The sequence below is a fragment of the Symsagittifera roscoffensis genome, chromosome 3 (genome assembly GCF_963678635.1).
Source record: "Symsagittifera roscoffensis chromosome 3, txSymRosc1.1, whole genome shotgun sequence".
NCBI classification, from domain to species: Eukaryota; Metazoa; Xenacoelomorpha; order Acoela; family Convolutidae; genus Symsagittifera; species Symsagittifera roscoffensis.
In genome coordinates, this window is record NC_087064.1 from 82118204 (window position 1) to 82140991 (window position 22788).

Sequence of the window (22788 nt, forward strand, 5' to 3'; positions counted from 1 at the left end):
AAAAATAGAGGTCCTAAATGTTACTATGAGGGGACCCTTTGTATAATCAGGGGGTCGAACCCTTTAGGAAGGAAGAGCGTCCAAATCAACCCGCCTCCTATATCCGCTACTGATCCTAATTGAACTCTACAGTACGGCTCTTTTCAATACACTCACTTTTTTCTTTTTTAAACAATCTTAGTGTTTTCCTAAGGCACTGAAACCTGGCAATAACAAATAACTACCCTTGTGATAAGCAAGGGTATTGCAATCGTCTACTAAACTTTTTTCCCGTAAATAAATTTGTTCAGAGAATTCACCTCATTTACGCTTCCCAACTCATCTCAGGTAGTTCCTTGTTTCATAATTAATTCCAATTTCTGAGTGTTCCCGGCCCTTTGAGTAACGAGTTCGCCTGGAACGCAAAGGGCATTGCATCGAATCTGATCAGGACTTGATTTTTAAACGGGAATATTCTGTTTTGAACAAAGTTTTTGGCATTTTAATTGTGGACTTAATAATGTTTTGCAGGCTTAGTTACCATATCTTGTAATCTTTTTTAGTGCTGCACGCAATTTTGGCTTATTAGGTTTTGGCTATTTTTTTGTATGCCTGTGCGTGTGTTATGAGGGGAAAGGGGACGTAAAAACTTTTAGTTCGTTTTGAAAGTAAAAAAAAGTAATTTCGTGATGAAGAGCTTTTGCTCAGGAAGAGCTTCCATGATTCCTTCAGTGTTATACAGGAATAAATTCAGAACAGCTAGTCAATGCAACTCGAATAATTTGAAACTATTGAATCCGTCTACATCAATCACAACATAAAAGCAAAAACAATATCTAGCCATCATTCTTTAAAATTGCCTACCTAAAGATCTACTTGATTCAGAATAATGCTGTCCTGCAAAGCTCAGGTAACACTGGGTTATCTGAATTTCTATAGTGCCAAATTAGTTTCAGATAGTTAATTTTCCAACTATTTTTGATACAATTATTAATTCATTAACTATTTATTTCATCAATAACAAATAGATTACAATTCTACCAAAATGGATCAGTTTTTAATGGCTAGTTGAGTGAGTTAACTTATACGAATCTGGTGATGTTGGCGACTGTTGGGGATCGTATGAACTTCTTTGATTCGAAGGCAGATGCAAAGTAACCAATTTATCTTTGTTCCTATATTTGGCTGAAATTTTTCTGATTACAGACGGAGACATAGTGTTGTTCCTTGGACGTTGCGAGTCCTCAATAGACTGGCGACGTATAGCAACTTTCGGGTCAAAAAGTGACGGAGGCACTTGGTGAACAACTAAGGGGGCGCGGCTGTCTTTCGCTATGACCACCGGCTGGCTCTGACGGCGTGGCTCAGCCGACGAGCGGAACAAAGTGGGCCCCCGAGAGTGTCGGTTTCTGGAGGATGCTGCGGAGTTGTTGCCGCCGAATATCCCGAATCTGCAACAAGAAGAACACAAGTGGTGAGATTGGTTAAATAAGTCATGTGGGGCAGAATGTGTTTGAATGCTAACAGTCTCCGGATGGAAGACGTAGTCGATAATTTCTGTTTGCCTCGGCCGCCTCCTCTCTCAGTCCATGTTTGGGTGGCAGCGCTCTTTCTCAAATCCTCCAGTTGGAGTCTAAATAGAAGCAGTTTAAGATGAACTTCCATGACAGTTTTTTCAATACCATCAGTATATCTCAGAAACTTTTCAGTATTTCACTCTGTAGCGGATTTAGGGGGGGGGGGGGGGGGATTCGAGCCCCAGCCGACCCAAAGGGTCCCACCTTTGTACTATTTTGAGATATCCATTTCTGGCTGACTGACCTTAAAATATTTCTAAAGGCGCCTTCGGCGCCAATCTATACTAATTTTCAGGAGAGGAGCGCGCGCCGAAAAAACGCGATATTTTGGTCAAATTTTTCCAAAAACTGCCTAAAACGCCTTTTTTTGGCCTTTTTTCAAAAATTTGCCTCCGGCTCAGAAAATTTGTGTCTTTATAGCGGTTTCTGAGGGCTCACAAAATCAATTTGGTCGACCTAAAAAAAAGGTCGACAAAATTTTCCAAATTTTTTCGAAAATAAGAAATTCCTAGATCCGCGCCTGATTTCACTGATTTAGAACAAATAAACCCTGATTAGAAAACATAACCGACCTTAAAGCACCCAGTTCATCCTCCAAGTGCATCTTGGCTATGCTCAGATTGGCCTTCTCTTCTATCACCTGCATCAACTCCTGCTTCGTGAATCTGGGTCTGTTCGGATCCTTGGGGTCTATCAGCATCATCCCGTCCTCATTCACTTCGGGCTCTTTGAACGACATGAGCTTTTCGGCCACAATGAGGTCAGATTTTTCGGACGTCAGTTTGCCCGTTTCCTAGAAAAGTATAGATACATCCAGCGCACACAGAAGTTGCAATTTTTAGTTCTCAACTGATACAATACAAGAATTTTTCACGATTCTCTACAACTAATAGCGATTCACGGTTGAAACTTGGACAAATGGATGAGATGAAAAAATTATTTCTCTGATCTGGTCTAAACGCGCAATTACAAGTCGAATCTTGAACCAGAGGGGCACTAAAAGGACCATTTGGTGGCCGAATAGGCCACGAGAGATTCAGAACATCAATAGCTTGCTAAATTTCAACATTTGAGCAATTTTTTATCAAGAGTACTGTACATCAACGAATTGGTGATGTTATAAACGAAATGTTCTCATAAACAGTTTCATATGATGGATGAAACTGTTTTTAAGAATACAGCCGGATAAAAACCGTAAAAAGTTGAATACAAAAAATAACTCAGCTACAAAATAAGAATTAACTCAAAATTTGTCATTTTACTAAATAAGTTGCTGAATTTTCAGTCAAATTCTGTTCAAGAGGTGAAAAAACGTTTTAGCTCTTTTTAATGAGAAGCGAAGTTTCAATGAGGGCCTAGCTTAGATCCTTAGCTTTCTTACGAATACTTCCAAGTCCACAGTTTCAAACTGCTTCTGCTGTTTCGGGGATCTTTTGGCACTAAGAACACATCTCTGACGCACTCTAATTTAATGTCCAAACAACTTTTTACGGTTTTTATCCGGCTAAATTCGATTTAAAAGTTTCATTCATCATATGTCAAAGTTTCAACCGTCAATCTCTAGTGGTCGCAGAGGAACCGGGATAAAGTAAAACAATCATCGCTTCATCGCTTGAAAACTAAAAGTTGCAAGCTCTTTGTCCAGTGACTGTAGTTAAGCATCCATACATAACATCTCTAAAATTATTGACCAAAAAATCCACTCACTTTTTACGAAGCTTAGTTCAATTTTCGACAGAGGAGTGTACAAGGTTTTTTTGATGGAGGATTTGAAACGTTGAAACATTTTGTAACTGAGCTAAAAATTTTTCTACGGCAGGCAAAACCTGACGACCAAGCAAATTTCTAGATATTTGGCTTTTTCAAACAATTCTTGGAAGGCTGCGACAAAACAATCGTGTTGTATCATCAAAATTAAGGTTAGTTTAAGGTTGGCCAAAAAAAAATGCAGTAAATAGCCCCAAAAAACCATGAAATAGTTTCTCAGATGGTTGTTGGGTAAATCCCAAAACAATTTTGGATTCAGACCCAAATGATAGCCCATTTCTGATCAATTCAGCTTAGCGTGCGTCGCTTAAGTTTTGTGACAAGTGAGATAGTGAGTTCGGTCCGGTTGTTTGCGGATTGAATATATTTGAAACTTTTTGACGGACTTGACTTGACATTTCCGACCTGATTATTGCCTTTGGTGATATGTTTCTGCTGTTTCTGCTGGTACCACATAGACCGCTTCTGCTTCCTCATCTCACTCTGCTGCATCACATCTACTGTGGACTGGTGGCTCAACATCCGCATAGCCCCACCCCCTACTCCATTAGAAGAAGCCACGCCCACAGTTGAATTGGGACCCCCCACAAACTCGGAACAGGACCTATGCAAGAAGGATTTTCGTTTTGACCAAAGTAGGGCAGATATAGAATTTTTCCGAGGGAGTGAAGGTTTTTTACAACATTTTTCGACCGGTTAAGCAAAGGTTGAACCGTAGCTTTTTTATGTTAGTGTGAAGATTACTGGGTATTCTAAGCAATATTTTAAAATGCAGGGCTGTACCGAAAGCAATTTTGAGTCCTCACCTTTCTCGGAAGTCATTTCGAACAGCTCCTCCCGATAGCTCGTCAAGGGTTTGCAGGTAACTCGGAGCTCTAATGCTCACAGCACGCCCGAGCCTACTTGTTTTTCGCTGCATTTCCTTTCTGTAAGGCGAAACATCAGTGCTAAGAATAGTTCGTCTTCTTTGAATAATGCTGCTTCTGAGCTCGTCTTTGGTAGATGTTCTTGGATCTAAAGCCGCCATAATCAAATCTTTATTGGTGCTTTCAGCATTGTTTTGTTCTGAAACTCTGTCCACTGTAAAGTTTGGCGCGTTTTCCATTGAAATTTTTGTTAGATCCAAATTTATCGCTGCAGTTTCATAATTCATCGGAGTGTTTTCGTTCATTCTCATTTCTTCGTTGCTACTTTCAAGTGTCATAGTTCTGCTTCGCTCGTCTTTGTCGTCTTTCGGCTCAACAATTTCTTGTAATTCAAGTTGCTGTTCTGAGGATTTTGGTTGCGGTTCTTGTCGAGAAGTATCAAGCAAATCAATTGAGTTGATATACCCATTAACAAAACCTTTTTCGACACCATTGCAAACTGCTTCCGGGGTAAAGTTTTGCGGCTCGTTGGAATCTTTGATTGCTTTTTGCGATTCTTCCTTGCTTGTTTTTGAGTAATCGAGTAGGTTTTCTTCGGCTTCTGGATTCTAAAAAAGTTTTAAAATGTTTCAAATGTCACACAAACATTTAAATTAACTCAATCATTACTCAATTAATTAAACTGCAAAGTATCTGTCTGTCTTATTTTATGATTTAAGAGCGCACCTGATACTTTTATTCAGCTCGAATTCATTTTTGCTATTGCTTAAATTCTATGATTTTGGCTGATTCAAAAAAGAATTAAAGTTTTGTGTTTTTGACAACTGCTTATTTAGGCAATTTTGAATAACTAATGCACCATAAACGGCGTAGCAAATGCCTCAAAGTAATCCAGCTCAGATATCCTTCAAAATTTATTTAATACACGTTAGTTGATCCAAACAATGTTTTAGTAGGAGCGAAGCACAACTTAGTTGTTTCCTTTAGTGTGGTAATATGTAGAAAAAAACTACTTTTTGAAAAAAATAGTTTCCTTAAACAATTCGGGAAAAATAAAATCTGAAAATTCAAGTTTTTGCCCTGATACAAGAGGACTTGTTATTTCGACCATTCCACTAGGGCGTAAGAGGGAACTATGGCGTATTCTTCTGTCAGAAAGCTCATATGGTTCAAGCGTTTTATCATATCAAAGCCCTTTTGGCTGTGACCGCAATTAAAGAAAAAAAAACAACGCAGACGTCTCAAAGTCGAATAAAAGTGCTCTGATTTTTCCAGACTAAATTTGACTCGAAGCTGCATTTTGCAAACACAAGCGGCAAAACTAGCTCAAAACGTTAAAAAAATGAAACTAATCAAAATTCTGTTATATACCGGAGTGGAAATCTCTAGACTAGAAAAACTTAAAATCTTAATTTTAATTTTAATTTGTTGGAAGCAATTTTTTTGAATTTTTGATACCAAAAATGGCGCTAAAAAACTCGGGTTGTTTTATTTGCTCGAGTTCAAATAACTTCACTCGGGTCGCTTTATTTGCTCGAGTTCAAATAAATAATAAAAAATCAAAAACACACCCGCTGGTCGGAACAAAAGAATAAAGAATCCTCGAATAACATAATTTTCACTAAATTGAAACTCTGATCTGGAACGATGTCATGATGTCTTCAAACTTAACTTCAGTATCTACCTATAAAGTTAAAAAGCTACAATTCCTCTTAAAATGCCATCTCTATGCGACAAAAGTGCCCTATATGAAATAATGTTTTGAATCTCCAACTTGTACATTTTACGTCCTCACCTTTGCACCACGGTCGCTTGGAAGTAAACTAATATTAGCCATCATTAGAACAGCAACAGATACTAATTAAAAAGAGTCTTCTACGTCTACAACAGAGTCTTGTCAAACGAGACTATAAGATTTTGTTAAAGATGCCCAGCAACTAAATTAGACTGTTTTGTTCATAAACTCAGAGACCTATATCTACATGATACTGATTTCTGTTCAAAGGTTTTTCGGTAAAAACTGGGTTGATTCTTTTCTTTTGATGAATAACTAGTTTGCTACATTTTAAGAAATCATGAATAAAAATTCGTGGTCTTTATGGTTTATATTTAAATCAACAAAAACGGTTAATGCAAATTTTTAGGCTTGAATTGGATAAAAACAAAAAAAATATGGATTCTGATTCTCGAAATTGCTCTCAATTGGCACTTTTGTTTGCGGCTTTGGTAGGGGAAAATTGCTTCCTAGTGATACATTACGCTCCGTTTGAGCTATAAAGGTTGTTAGGGACTTGTTTAGAGTCTAATTTACTTCTACTATACTTTTAACGTTATTTTAGATATTATTTACCAATCATTCGGGCATTTTTCGCCTATCGATTGCCTTTTCTTAAAAAATACGATTTTTCTTTTTTTTTCAACATTTTTTGGTGTTTTTTTTAAATCAGAGTGGTCGGAAGTTTTATGATACTCCCGGGTCGAGATCCCGCTCAAAAACCGCTCAAGATATGAGCGGTTTGAGCGGTTTTTCAGCAAGATTTGAGCGGTTTGGGCGGTTTTTTTTTGAAAAAACCGCTCAAAACATTCAAATCTTGCTTAAAAAACCGCTCATTTCTTGCGGTGATTTTGAACGGGTTTTCAAGCAAGATTTGAGCGGTTTTTAAGCGGTTTTTGAGCGGTCTTATAAAGAAAATCGATTAAAACCAACAAAGGCAATGTAATAGGCCTGGAAAGGTAATGTGACGCTACCAATTATCGTTGTTTTATACAGAAAAGTTTGTTTTGACTGAAAACCATTTTTACGCCGATAAGTTTTTGGTGAGTACCACTAATAATCTTAAGTGCCACAAAAAAACCACCGTACTAGAGCCGCCGAAATGTGATATTTCTTGGATGATATTTTTTCCATAAAAGCTGGAGATCCGCTATGAATTTTGATTTACCTGTTTTGTCCAGCAAGTATCGTGCATGATTTCAGCCATCGTTAAGCGGTTGTCCTCTTGCATTTCAGGAGCGCCCATCAGAGATATGGCCAAAATAGGAAAACTCTCTTCAAAGACGGAGTGGCTTGAGTTGGAGATGAATTTGGTCACTACACTTAAAAGGTGCTGTTTGAACTCGACTGAGGGATGGCTTTTCTGAGATTCGAGGAAGGTCGCGAACTGTTCTTTGACATCGTCGGCGTAGTTCTTAATATTAAAAAATTTATTATTAATCACAACATTTCTCAGATTCCACGCAAAAATCGTAGTCTAGTTTTAATTAACATTCACGATGAAAAGTTAAATTTTACCATTTTGCTTCAAAATTGATTCAAAATTTTTTAAATTAAACATGGCTTCTGTATTCTAATAAATTATCCAGTTTTGCAATTTTTGACGAATGCCAAGAATGAGTACTCAATAACTAACTAAAGGTTGAAGTTGAGATGACAAAACATCGAATGCTCCGTTTAAAGTGTAGTTAGCATGACCTTTTTCTGTTGTAAATGAGTCGTTTTTTACTTCAGGGGCATTCAATTTATCAGCGAACTCGATGCAAAAGTTCTGAAAAGAAGGAACACAATTATACAAATTATTCTCTAGTGAAGCTTGTTACTATTTAATTAGTTGGAAAACCCAAATCTTTACCTGTAGGGCGGAAAATTTCTGAAACTCTTGAACCACTTCAGCGTAAGAAGCCTCTTCCTCGGTCAAATTATCACCGCTCTCCTTAAAATTTCACAAAAAAAATCATTTTAATATCAATTACGATTTTTTTATGATCAGCATAGAGAAATCCGTACCAAAGTAGATTTCACTTAAAATTTAAAAAAAAAATCAAGCACCCGAAGTGACAAACGAAAAAATACTGAGATTTAAATAAGCGAAAGCAGAACTTAATGCCGTACAGTAACAGAAACAGTGTACAAAGCAAGGAAGATTGGAAAGCTGATGGGGGGGGGGGTGTCGAAACGGTTGCAAAACAAAACGAGTCTGGCTTTGGATGTCACTTTAGGGACTAACTTGGCGCGAGTTGGTGTTGAATCGCTCGTCTTCTGAGTAGTTCTCACTCACAGTGGATAGACCAGGAATAGCAGCAATTTCATCAAAGATGGCCACGTTGTTAAGCGACTCCACTGAGATAGTCTGAACAAAAATGTTTCTACCATCGTTGTTGAAAAATAGAAGCAATAAACTCACAGACGCTCAAATATTTCCAAGCCTAAAGCTTTTTCTACCGAAAAACTCCAAGCGCAAGATTGGCTTTTCTCTGATAAAATGACTGCTTAGGGCTACTTTTTCATGCTTTCCCATTATCATGGTGAGAATACTGAAAGATGACTGGTTCATCTCAGTCGGAAATTATTTCAAGTTTGTTTGCATCAAATGTTTTCATGTGTTATTCGCTATGATAATCGGTATTGGTATCACGCATTAGAGGGGCGTATCCCCAGCAATCTCCAATTATAGCCCCCTTTCATAAAACAAAAACACAGTGTGGCTGGGCTGTAATTTTGTTGTTGGTTCTATGATGCAAAAGAGCCGGCCTCGGCTACAATGGACGTGACGTGACGTTTTTCACTGAAGATGCGATGTGTTACCCTCTGGATGAAAGATGAAGTGTTGGACTGTTTGTGCAGCTTGCTCTCCTCCATTTGCATCCTCCTCATGTCTTCTATCTGTTCCCTCTGTCTCTCATTCTGCTCTATTAGTTCATCTCGCTCTCCATTCAGAGCATCCATCTGTCGTTCCAAGTTGTCCACTTTCCCTTTCAACGCCACCGAGAAGTCTTCTATCTCGTCCACAAACGTGTTCAGCTGCAATCAATTAGCAAAGATTCATTACAAAAAAGTCACTTTCATTACAAAAAAAATTCATTACAAAAAAGCCACTTTCATTCAACGCTCTTATAGTTCAGTTTTTGCTTTTGAAAATGGAGAAATTTGCTGTCTGGAAATACGGCGGAGAATCATTGGGACCAGGCGAACAATTTTTTACGGGCCGGGCCGGGCTCTGCTCATTTTTATTAGCATAAGCAATCGGGCCAAGCCTCTGACCCTAAAACTCTGAGCATAGTACATAAAACCCTTACAACTTGAGTTTGTCGTTCAATTTTAGGGGGAGATTTTTCACTTGGTCTTTTTTTGGGGGGGGGGGGGGGATAGTTTACATGGGCAATCGGTGTGCTGTGCTATGCGTATAAATGTAAAAACAATTTCAGGTTTTTATTACTATCAATGCTTTTTCGTAAAGCATTTTATTTTAAATCAATGCTTTTTAAATAACTGCAGTGAAATAAATGGTTCAGTTTAGAAACTCAATATACGTCAGCTCGTGAACTAAAAAAAATGGGTAGAAACAATAAGTTTTCTTAGGCCAGTCGACGGAAAAAATAGACTTTTGAAATGGAACCACTTTAGAAATCTCACATATTACGGACGGGATATTCGGGCAGTACAATAATGGTACACGCGTCGTAGGATTATATCTTTTAAGGCTGAGATTTAATTACAGATATCCGAAATTTTTTAGAGGTGCTGAAAAAAATAACGTTTCACTTAATGCCATTTGCAGTGGTAAGTAGCGTGCCAACTAGCAGGGAAAAACAACGAAAACAAAGTATGAGGATAAAGATAAACCAAATATGGCATCCGAACAACCTTGACCCAACCTACAGTATTTTTTTCTGAACCCCATTTGCTTTGAATAGGTAAAGAAGTGTACTTGCCTCCTCGACCTTGTCCCGCTCCTCCTCCAGCTGTGTTTCCCTGAGTGCCAGCTGCTGCCTCAGGGCTCTGTTCATCTCCTTCAGCTGCCGAATCGCATCTGTCGTCAGTCCCAGCTGCTGTTGTTCGTCAGAAGCTGTGTTGAAAACAAAGGTGAAGATGACATCCGCTTTATTCAAGTATACATGAAGATCAAATTATTGAAACTTTTGCGAATTGTCCCAGGGTTGGAAAAAGTCGAGTTTTTCCTAGACAAGGCGAATGTGATCAGGTAATACTTGGTAGCCTCTCAAGTCGCGGTTGTACAAGTCTACTTATTTTTCATATGGCTGTATTTTTGTATCGCGGACTTGAAAATTTTTATTTTATTATTATAACAGCCAAACTAACCCACAGAAGTAAAAAAAAAGCCTCGCTTATATGTATAATATCAGGCAATCCAGCGGATATAACTTAAATTGAAAACTTTTCTTTAAAAAAAGATAAAAAAAACGGCGAAAAAATTATACAAAACAAAAAAGCTTATTTCGGATAGAATGGGTATTTAAAACGCAAACATGCTGAAACTTAGTCTGCTTGTGACCAGGTCCGTTCGGTTGGGAGTACGAAGCAAATTGATATTACAAGTGTGAAATTCGCACCACTTATCGTCGCTTCTGAAGGAAAGTTTTTCGCAACTAGATGTTTTCGATTGAACTCTTCATCTCAAATTTGATAGGGTAGTTTTTTAAGAAAAAATTCAAAAAACAATCAAAAGTTCCAAAGATTTTCCAAAATCCATAACTTGTTTCTGCAAAAAGTAGATCGTGGCTACTAAAGCTGAGAAAATTCCCAAAAACGGGTTTCTCGATTCAACGTTTAAGCTGAGATTTGGCATTCAAAGAAGTGCGAAAACTTTCACTTCTTCGAAAGCCTTAAATTTTTCATTGCAAAAACTAGACGTATTAAATTATAAATGTAGGTTTTCAAAAACCTGTTAACTCGATTAAACCCTTAATATCAGATTTGGCAGGATAATTATCGAGAAAAGCCAAAAAAGTTTCCCATAAACGGTCAACAAATCAACCATTTGAATTTTCCGAAAACCATTGCTTTTTTGTAAAAATTTTGGGCATATGGATTATACAGAAGAGATTTACGCAACCCGTATTTTCATTTGAAATCACAAACTGAAAATTAGTGAGGACATTTTCCGAAAAAAGTAAAAAAAGTTTTAGAAAAATGGTGAAAAAACGAAAAAAATGACTTTTCGAGGACCATTACTCTACGTGAAAACAAAAAATTGGGCACAACCGAATATGCAGGGGAGCTGATTACAACTCATTCTTTGAATTAATCCCAAAAACTCAGATTTGTGAACAACTTTTTGACAAAAATCGAATTTTCAAAAACGGTCAAATAACCACAAATTGGCTTTTCCGAGGACAATTGTTTTTTCTGTAAAAATTTTGGGCGTAGCCGCTTAGGCAGGAGAGATTTCCACAACAATTTCATCCATTGAAATATATGTTTTTGTTTTGAGAGAGTAGTTTTTGAGAAAACGAAAATATATATATAGGTCAAATATTCCCCGCACTGATTTTTTCAAAGGCTGTAGACAGTGAGGTCAAGTAAAACGAGACTAAGGTATTCTGCAGGAACACAGGGGAGTAAGTCGTTCTTCCACTGATACTTTTTTGAACATTGGTTGAGTAGTTTTTGAGAAAATTTAGAATTTAGAGTCTCAAAAAAATAGAATAATAAAACCTAATCCCATATTTTTAATAATACTTGTTTTTATCAAATAGGATTTGGAGGCATATATACCAAGCAAGACTATTGAATGTTAAGTTACTAACGGAACAAAACTAACGAAGCGGAAACAAATCCGGCAATCATTGAGCAGACATCAAATGAGGCGAAAAAAATGATAGAATGAAAAATCTTTAGAATTTTCGAGCCCCCTGAAAAATCAATGAAAAACACTTGCAGCTATCATGATACTTGCTTACAGCTAAAGAAGAATCCGTGATATGGCACCTAAGCCAACAATACTTGAGCAGACAAGCCAAACAATTCAATTTTTAACGGGAAAAAATTTTCAATTTGATATATACTGAAAAAAACAAGGTCAGGCCGATACTCAAATCGCACACCTTAGGGTGCAAAAGTGACCGCGTTACCCCCAGACGAAGTGAGAAAGAACCTGGAAAAAGTTATTTCCAGGGTTAAAAGTCTAGTTCCCGATTAAGTTTAAAAAGAACGATAATACATGGAAATTTTAACATCGTATTTGAGGTTAAATTTAATTATTTAGCAACAACAATATATGTCCCGTAATGATTGTCAATAATTCTATGATAACTACCGTTAGCACCAGTGTCATCAGATCTGCTGTGCATCTCCTCCGTGATGTCTGCTTCAGTATTGGGTCCCTGTTCGACAATGTCTCTGCTCTCCTCACTCAACAGTCTCTTCAGCCGCTCCTTCTCCGCCCTCTCCCGCACACTCTCCCCCACCAACACCCGCAACTCCTCCTTCAACTTCTCCTCCGTGTCCTCAAACTCCTGCACACACCAAACACCAAACAAAACTCCAGGTGAGGGTGAAAGATATAAAAAAGAAAGATGAACTACGACGATGATTGGGAAATTAACTAATGTCTTTTGTCTTTCTCTAATTCTCTTTTTTAGGGAAAATTCTCTAAAAAAGCGATGTGTCCAATCTGTAAAGAAAAAAGCAAGAAGCACGCATCATTAATTGTAAAATAGTTCAATTTTCTCAAAAAAAAAACAATAAGCAGTTTTTATGCCGTCATTTTTTGTGAAAGATGAAACAAAACTATCCCGAGCTTTTCTTATGCTTATGGCGAGCAAGAAAATAGTCATCGCTTGAACAGATGGCCGTATTTCACCTTAATATAATTAGGCTTCACAGCGCGCTATATTACTAAGAAAAGTATTGTTCTCACCTCCAGGAACTGTTCGAGTGTCTTGATGGTGTCCTGTAGTCGACTGCAGTCCATTGCCTTCTGCTTCACCTCCTGCTCCAAATCTCCCTTCTCTCTTTCCAGCTCATCATAGGAGACGACCAGTTTCTCCAGCTGCTCCAGCGCCACTATGATGTTCCATCTGAGAAGTGAAAAACAGCTTCACACAAGGTTAGTGACCCTATGGATATCAACTGATTCAGTTTTTGCAATTGTAGAAGCGAAGTTTTGCAAAGCTAATGAAATTGAAGAATTTTGATCCTGTAATTCGCAAGTTGAATTGGATTTTTTTTCAAAAATATTGATAAGGTCACCATTTTTAAAAAAAATATTGAATCAAATTAAGCATAGTCAGCAGAATAACAGAAAAGTGTCAATGGACTCAAAAAAATAGAACAAAGAAAACTTTTGAGGGACTATGTTTTGAAGAGATTGTTTTTTAAAAAGACAGTTTTTCTATTTAACTAATCATTTTTCGAATTTCATCGCATAATATGCCTTCCTTTTAGCAAACGATTTTGAATAGAAGTTGAAAATTGATCGTAAACAATTTTCAAGATTTTTCTCGAAAAAAAAACACAACCCAAAAAGTGTCTTCACTTTATTAAAAATCTTAGGATAAAAGATAAACAGAGATAGAAGACTAGGATTCAAGACTAGGTTTATTTCAATATTTCAGAGAGAACTCGCTCTAACTTACTTGAGCTCTTGTCTCTCGTCGATTGAAAGATTCTGAAACAAAACTTTCGTTATTTAAGAGTTAACGCAGAACGAAGCGGAGCTTTGCACCACTTGCGATACAACATAAAAATAAAAAACATAAGTCGACACATTACGAGGCCAAACTGTGCACTGGATAGGAGCCCAATTTTGAGTCTGAAGGTTCCTGGATTCCAGATACATGGTAAAGTTTTGTCGGAATGATCAAAGAGAATAAAATAACAAAAGAAGAACAAAGGGATTATCCTTGTTGCAGATTCCACTTACAATTCACAAAATACAGTTTGGACTCTTAATGCAAAAAATTTTAAATGTTAAAAAAAACGAGTTGCACCATTTTTTTGGTATTTTTCGACAAAAAATAATTAGGGGCCAGTTAAAGCGGGAGTTAAGTGTTTAATATTGAATGAATTTGCTATTTTTGAAGCAATTCTCAAATTGGACTTTGCCCAAAACCTTAATTGTCTCTCTACTAAAATAAATGAGAAGAGTAAAAAATTTATGCGATAATCAATTTTCCCAAGGAGACAAAATTTTTCTCACAAAAAGTTAAGGAGTCGCAGCTTCCGTAGGAAAAATTATTGCAACCAATTCTTTCAATTGAACTTTTTTTATCTCAGATTTTATTGGGGTAATTTTAAAGAAAACTCAAAAAAAAAATTTTTTTAAATGGTCAAAAGTTCTAAAAAACGGTCAAATGTCATTCCATTCCAAATCCCATAATTTTTCCTACATAGAGCAAATTATGGCAGCTTAAGCAAAGAAAATTCCCAAAACCGATTTGATCGTTTGAATACAACATGACAAATGGCACGGTAGTTTTCGCGTAAAGTCGAAAAGTTTCCAAAAAACTGTCACATATTCAGAACTTCGAATTGTTTGGAGGTCATAACTTTTTTCTTCAAAAGAAGTTGGGCATAGCCACTGATGAAGGCGAGCTTCCAAAAATCTGTTGTTTCGATTAAACGTATGATATCAGATTTGGCAGGATAATTAGCGAAAAAAGTCCAAAAAACGGTCAAAAAACAAAACTTTTGACTTTTCCGATGGCCATAAATTCGATGTTAGAAAAATTAATTTGGGAGTAATTGCATGAGCTTCCTATAACCCATTCCTTGAATTTAACCCAAAACCTCGCTTTTCTCGAAATGGTTGAGCTTTTTTCGAGATTATTCAAAAAGTTTAAGAAACGGTCAAAAAATCAAATATTTGATTTTTTTCCGAGGGCGATAATTTTTTGCGTAAAATACTTTGAGAGTGGCCAGTAAAACAGGGGAGTTTCTCACTGATTGCTATCTCCATTAATCGCACACTATCAAAATTGAGGTTAGTTTTCGAGAAAAGTCAAACAGATTCAGAAAACGGTCAAAAATCAAGAATTTGTTTATTCCATGTAAAAAATGCTTTATGTGTAAGAAAGTTGGGCGTAGCCACTCTTGCAGGGACATTATCAAAACAATCTATCCATTAAAACCAAAAACTCAGATTTGAGACCGGTAGTTTTCGAGACAGCGAAAATAAAATCAAAAATCTTCCCCTTAGACCATTTGGAAACCTGAAGACAGAGGGGTGTAGTGAAAAGAGACTCTAGGAGAGTATACAAGCACACACGGGAAGAGGCGGTCTTTCAATTTTAAACGCTTGTTTGAAAATCATTAGAACCTTCTGATAAAATTTATAATTTTTCAATAAATTGGAATTTAGTTTCCATAATGAAAACAAAAAGAAATCCCATTAAACCGATTGGTAAATATACAATCAGATTGAAAAAAGCAGGGGGGAGTGTTAAAATTGTGTTTATCTTAAGCCGAACTAAAATTAGGTCAGTAAACTGATAAAGATTAGCCAAAATAAAAATTTTTAAAGAAACACAAAAAAAAACGAAGAAGGAAATATGAAGTCAAGATAAATAAAATTAATAATTCTATGAGTAAATCGAACACTAAAAGCAACATTTAGAAAACAGCGCGCAGATAACACAAAACCGAGTCCAAGATGTGGCAACTAAGCCGACAACAGATAAGCAGACCAATAACTGGCCGACATTTTTATTTCAAACTGAATAGTTCCGCTCGATAAAAAAACAAGACCTGGTCAGGTTCGAACCCAAACCTTTGCCGTCCCAGGCATATTCGTTACTTCCAAGCTAAGTTGACCGGGATCGCATAGAAGTTTGAAATCATTATGAGCAAGTTGTTAACCCGAAAAAAAAGAGTCTATTTCCCAGTTGAATACTGCTTGCTAATGGCAAGCGTAAAAAGAGTTTGAAGAGTAAATGAAAGCATTCGCAATGTGCTTCAGTAAATTTTCCTCTAAAGCTTCCAGCGCTATCAACGAAATTTATGTAATATTATTTATCACTCTCATCCACTACAGAAACTATCAAAAGATAATATTTTATAGAAGAGATTAATTGTGAGTACCGTTGCTATTGCAACCGGGCACTATAATTTTTCGCGTTAACAACTCTTTTCACAGAACTAACTAATATACTTTATATGTATATCAGGTTCCAATTATCAATTTTTTGCTTTTTGACGGAGGTAACGCTCATTCTTGGGTCCACAAAGGTCTGGGGTTCAATTCTGACTATGAGTTGTACTTTTTGCAAAAAAAATTATTATCGATATATCGTTTGTCTGCTTACTTTTTGGCTTGTTTTCAACAGCATGAAAAACAAGTCTAATGTCCTACCCATTCCATAGGTAATTGATTTACTTTATGAATTTCAAAACCTGACTTAAGCAGGGAGGTGATATGAGTTTCATAACTCAATTGCTGTTTTTGATAAAATTTTTGTTTTCGCTCAGCGTGCGTTTACCGAAGTTTTGTCGGCTTTATTGTCAAAACTTTCGAAGAAAACGATACATTCATGCTTGGGGTGGTTTTTTTATTCAGTCAATTTTCGGGGATCGAAATAATATTTTTTGACAAAATTTTTCCCCATTGAAAATAATAACTGAAATCAAATATAAAAAGTTATTATACCTCCAATGTTTTTTCGCAAAAAAAAAAATGTTCAGAGTTTGAACATAGCCAACTTGGCTATCCCTGGACTAATTTGTGGGCGTTTTGAAGATTTAGTTCATAATGCTGAAAGTATAACGCAAAATATTTATGCGTGGCAAATTATCCCGCACAACAAAATTGCTCCAAATTGAATTCAGTTCAGCTAAAAGGTCGTATCAATTTCTTACGACTCAACTTTTTAAACTTGATTTTTAGTTTTGCCAAAATTTATAGTTTTTCAAAAAAAACGTTTCCCGAAAACTATTTGATATGGATATAGTGGTAGTCGGAAGTTCAGGGCTTAGCTATGATATACGATCAGATCAGTCTTGTTAGCGTTTGACTAAAAATGTCTTCAGGTTGTTTTAATGTTGGCAATTGCGTTTCTCCCCATATTTTGCTCAATATAAATAAAGAGTTTATAATCCCTTTGCATGTCAAAATATTTATTATAGATGGTTAATAAAACGTTAATCCAAACTTTGTAAAACATTTTTGAAATGCATATGCTATCCCAATGCGACATATAAATTTTTTTTCGCATTTAAGAAAGCTCGAATGAAAGTTGTTGTAGTCAGTGAAAGTGAATTGTAGTCAGTAAACAAATTTCACACACGTTAAGAATACAGATAAGTCTAAATTCCCAAATTTGTAGTTTTGAATCGACGTCTAAATTCAATTTTTTTAGCCCCATTTAGTTTGCTTTTCGTCTAATTTCCTAGGCCCTGCTGCGCTTCCATTCCACACGAATGCTTTTGTGCGCGTAAGTCTTTGTTTTGCCGCTAATTTAGACTTGTGTGTTTTTGAAGTTGATAATTTTGTTGAAAAATTCTGAGATAATTGTCTTAAACATTGAAGCTTGACCCAAGAGTGAGCTTGTTTTTACGTCTGTCAACCAATTATGGGTCAGTTGTAGCACGTTGGGTCTGCTAAAATTTCAATTTTAACTTTTTATGCTGAAAGATTGGTCTGCTAAATAATCGGTTTCCTGATATAAGGTTATAAGATTATTGAAAAACTGTATACGAGTACACGTGCTTTTTTTAAAATAATTGAGTGGATCTTTTATCTGAATTACATGAAAAAAGAATGTAAATATGTGTTCTAGCAGATGTAGACACTTCATAAAATTCATCTGCCAAGAAAACATACACTTTAATCTATATTTCTTCCTCTGTTCGAATCACCGCTGAATCGAACTTAGCCTGATCAAAAACTTAGATTGTACATACACCTAATTATGTAGATCCTTATTCTAGGCATAATTATCGCCCGAAAAAAAATGTTACATTTTTTATTCAAGGTGACAAATCAAGTTTGACCCAAGCGCATCAGTATCTATTTTTTTTGTTCATACTATTTTTCCTGTCAAGTGAGCTTAGATTGCAATAATTTTGGTGTCATTAGTTCCCTACTTTAGACTTGAATGAAAGTAACTGAAACATTCAGAATTCCAGACACAGTTCGTAAACTTTAATCCCTGCAGATATTTACCAATTCTTGTCATGTTCAAACAAAAGAAATAACATAAACACATCCCGCCTACCTTGTCTGAGTCGGCGCTGATAAAGTGCACACTAATCTTCTTGGCCAACTCATGCACCTCTTCGAGAGAGATGAGGGGGGCAACTGTCTCATACTCGTCCCCCGACTCCCCCTGCTCTCCCCAGGCGACAAAAGAGCCACCTTCACTTGCTCTGTCATTCAAGCTATCCATTACTTCGGACAACCCCCAATAACACACTACACTTCGAAACTAACACTGCTTTGAATGAGATATATAGCCAAATTTACACTGATTTTTACAAAAAAAGGTTCATTTGTTTGAGACTTTTACACGCGTTTCAATAGTTTAACCTAGTCTGTTTAGCAAAGTGGCTAAGATACTGTTATTTGTAAAACTATGGTACCTAGCTGCGTATACTAATAATAGGGTGTAACTTTTAGTTAAAGCTAAACATTCTTCTATCAACGAAACCAACAGTTCATCAAACTATCAGTTTCGCAATAGATTGTTGGTTTCAAATAACAATTTAGCATCTCAAATTGTGTAATGAATCGTAGTATAAAAGGACTCTTTTGCGGTTCAATAAGAATCAGAATGCAGAAATAAAACGACAGAATAGATGTAAAATAAGACCAAACAAATGGTGAAAGTATCTCTTATAAAATAGTGGACTGTTTATATTTGAAACCATGGATGGACTTAACTCGATTGATGTTTGTGGCGAGTTGCGATTGTATCGAAACAAATAAGTTAATTAAACGCTTATATCAAAACAAACGAACCATCAAAGAATGTCATTTTGTCATCATCCATTCACAGATATTTGAGAAAAAGTTTCATGGCTTTCAGAAAACAATCAACAGTAAGGGGAGGATTTCTGCTAGTCGAAACAGATTTTATCAAGAAAATAAAACGTTTAATCGGACATTTTTGAGTGACCGCCATTGCACAGAAATTACCAAAAACTACAAAATTTTCAAAAAATTACCAAAAACTACAAAATTTTCAAAAATTACCAAAAACGGTTATGACGAAAAAAATCACCTTTTGAAGAAAAACTAGCATACTTTCGGCGCACTCCGCCATCATTTTAAAGTATAAAGACTTGAAAATTTGTTAGAGTTGGTCAGCTAAAAGTGGACATCCTGCAAAAAAAACCAGAGCAGGTGCCAAGTAAAAACCTCAGTCCTCTCAATTTCAAAAAAATCTCGGTCCAGTCTCTACAAATAGCTTAAATTACAATTTGTTTTTAGTTCTAACAACCTTGTATGAAGAAAATTTTTATCCGGATGTTTTTTATTGGATTGCAATAAAATTTTGGTTTTCATGCTTTTCCCATGAAACTACTCTATAATTCGAAACTAATTCAAAGTAAAACTATTAATATATCAATTTGAAAGTACCTGTGCAATAACTAATCAGTTCTTCAACCTTGATGGTTTGTGCACCTGTATTGGTTTTGGTGTATAGCATCTTTTTCAAACCCGCTAAGCATATTTAGAATATATTCATGTATTTAGACAACGATTTTGATATCAAAATGCTGCTTGTGTGTTGCTAAATCTGATAAAAACATTTTGCATGTAAGGAAGTGCTATGTACATTTAAAAGTGACCAGACAGATTTGACATCCAGAGAATTTTAATAAGCCACAAGAACAAAATGGCCATATAATAATCTTTTAAAAAGCAAAAAAGAGTTAGTTTTGTCAATTAATTAGCTCTTTGACAACTAACCGGTAAACCAGTTCAACAAAAAATCGGTAAGACCGATCTAATACGTCAGTTTTATATAGCCATTTTATGCTAATTAATTGAAATGAGCACCGTTAACAGTATACCAGCGAACCATAAAGCTATTTTTGTTGAAGTTTTGATGGTGACAAAACTGATCCAAGTGAGAAAAAGAACCATGTCAGTCACAAAATCACCTTGAAAAAAAAACTTTAAAAATTTTAAAATTTGTGAAACTATTTATGGTAATTATTGGTAATTCTAAAAAATATATATCAATTTTAGGGTAACCTATCACAACTCGGACAACTATTGGGACTGTTTACTTAAAGCCAAGCAAAAAAGGCCCGAAAAGATACAACAAAACTGGAAAAAAAACATTATATTTTTTCAAAAATTTCAAAACAGTCGTAAAATACAAAGTATAAGGTAGTTGAAAATTTTCAGAAAAACTTGATCAATTTTAAGCGAAACATTCTATATAAAAGAAATAGATTGCAATAGTACTGGTTGTATTCAATAAACTTGATACCGCACAGAAAAAAAAAGAGAACTTTTTAGAAGTGCTAGAAAAATCCAAAAAAAATCAAAAATTTCAAAACTTCATAGAATGCAAAAGTACTAGTTGTATCGAATAAACTCGATACCGCACAGAAAAAAAATTAGAATTTTTTCCATATCTCAGAAAAATCCAAAGAAAAAATCAAAGTTTTCAAAACTAGCGTTGTGGTAGAAAAAAATAGCGCACATCAAAACTTTGCAGCCCCTTAAGTGATTCGCGTCATGGATAATTTCAACACCAAGTCACTGCGAGTAAGTATTGGAAGTGTTCTACATCCCCGCCCTTTCACAACTGGTAGCGCTTTTCACTATACTGCACCAATTTTGTCAACCGTACAAAAAACTGAAAAATGTTCAAAACAATCCTAAAAATATCAAAAACTTCCAGAGGGTTCATCGTGAAAGCAATATATATGTATAACGTTTTTGAAATTTTTCATGAAGTTTTGATTATTTTTTGGCAAAAAAAATCCTTAAAAAAACAGAAAAAATGTTCAAAGTCTGCAACAGTACTGGTTGTATCAAATAAATTTGGTGCCGCACCGAGAAATTGAGGATTTTTGTTTTTAATTAAATGTTGTGGTAGAAAAAAAAATTTAACATCAATATTCTTCACCCCTCTACCATTTCGTGCTATTGGTACTTTCAACTCCAGTTCAATCCGAGTAAGCAATGGGAGCTCCTGTCGATGTTTTCTTGATCCCCACCATTGAAAAACGACCCGAATAACTAGCTGATTAGTAGTGCCGTGTTTTATTTGACTGTGAAGTAGCCGTAAGCAATGAAGAGAGTGTCGACTTTATTTCTGAATTACTGTTTCGACTGAGTAACTTTCAGCTAAAGGGATCAAAAGGAAGCTTACACCAGTGGAACCTGATCTAAACTATATTTTATGATTGGATAAATTAAATGTTTTACCAATGTAAAGTATTTAATATTAACCAATCATGATCCATCTAACTAACAACCCACTTATTTGTAAGTGCTGAAGTTACTTGTAATTTCAGCACCAGAGAGATTTGAATTTAACTTAGAAATTAGTTGGACTCTCCCGAGCACTTCAGCAGCCGCAATAAACCAGTATACCCTAGATCTATTGAGCCTAGCAGAGACTAGTTAAACAACCTGAGACTAGATAGTATAAGAGTAAGATTAGGATCGGTATTAGACTAAGAAGTTGCACGAATCTATCCGGCCGAAAATAAGATAGCGTGACGAGCAGACGGTGTACCCTATCCGAAATTACTCTATGAGTTACACTCCAGTCCTAACTCATCTGGTGCGACCATAAGTCTCGAACAAGACCTTACTAGATTAGAATTAACCAAAAATAGATTAGAAATTAGACAAAAACATTTACAAAATGTTATACGACAATAATTTAATTGAAATGTCTCTCCGACTCAATAGATCCGAGCCAATATTCCGAACCATAATAGAACTACCCGGAATTGGAAGAAGACATCGAACCAAAGACGACATACGACAAAGTAGAAACTTGCCGTATAGTTATATGATAGTTCGGCAAAAGCCAGAACAAACTTTTATATTTCGAATACTACTTGCAATGAATTTAGATTTCCATTTGCAAACATAAAACCTTGAAGTAAATCTTCAAAATCATTTCAGGCGCTAAACAAAATTAATATTATACAATAACGATTGATAAAAAGATCTAAGATCGTTTTCCTAAAATTCTGCAGTATTATACAAAACATGTTTGAAAAATATTTATTGGAAAATAAAAATAAAAATTAGTAGCATGACAATAAATGGTTAGTAATCATAAATCATCCTGTTGTTCCAGCTTCATCACCTAAAACATAACAGCAATCATCAACTTACTAATATCATAAAATACTAAATCTTTCCTTTACACAAATTTAAAACCTCATTAAAACTTAAAGTCACTTAATTTTAAAACCAGATCATCAAGGCTTATCCTTGGATCTTAAATCATTTTCTACTTCATTACATTTTAAATTTGATCATCAAGGCTTATCCTTGGATCAAACAGAACAACTTTGTTCTCCCCCACCCACTTAATTAGTGTCTAACGACCTCAAACGTCGATTCACTACCCAACCCTTTCTAAAGACCCAAGACTAATAGAAATTTTTAAACAAAACTAATCATTCAAATTAGGATAAACAGTGAAGAACTTCGGTTATTCATCCTTCACTTGATCCCCCCTCTTACCAGACCCAGGATAAATCTTAGACTTAGTAAGTTTAAAATAGTATCTAACGAACTACTCGCGTTCTAATTATACCTGAACCTTGTGGATCGATTTACTATTCTCCAACCCTTGAACACAATCACTACCCCTAAGTAAGATTAAGTAAGTTAACACCTTAACTTATACTAGTCACGAGAAAGTAAAAATCATTCTTC

At 35.7% G+C, this 22788-nt stretch overlaps 1 protein-coding gene across 3 annotated transcripts; it reads right to left on the reverse strand.

The window, feature by feature from the left end:
* Positions 1 to 925: 925 nt before the first annotated feature.
* LOC134842355 (putative leucine-rich repeat-containing protein DDB_G0290503) lies at positions 926 to 21043 on the reverse strand. Of its 3 annotated transcripts, none has more exons than XM_063858647.1 (16): positions 21038 to 21043; positions 18140 to 18312; positions 13565 to 13596; positions 12847 to 13006; positions 12244 to 12442; positions 9899 to 10032; positions 8772 to 8987; positions 8194 to 8316; positions 7819 to 7899; positions 7600 to 7734; positions 7132 to 7377; positions 4130 to 4797; positions 3729 to 3927; positions 2129 to 2349; positions 1505 to 1612; positions 926 to 1430 (listed from the first exon to the last, which is right to left on the reverse strand). In XM_063858647.1, the coding sequence occupies exons 2-16, from the start codon at positions 18308 to 18310 to the stop codon at positions 1037 to 1039; spliced, it is 3087 nt and encodes a 1028-aa protein (XP_063714717.1). In that variant the 5' UTR covers positions 18311 to 18312; positions 21038 to 21043; the 3' UTR covers positions 926 to 1036. The 3 variants fall into 3 exon arrangements, with proteins under 3 accessions (XP_063714717.1, XP_063714716.1, XP_063714715.1); XM_063858646.1 differs by lacking the exon at positions 21038 to 21043 and adding an exon at positions 18624 to 18912 and having other exon boundaries at positions 18140 to 18455; XM_063858645.1 differs by lacking the exon at positions 21038 to 21043 and having other exon boundaries at positions 18140 to 18912.
* Positions 21044 to 22788: the final 1745 nt, after the last annotated feature.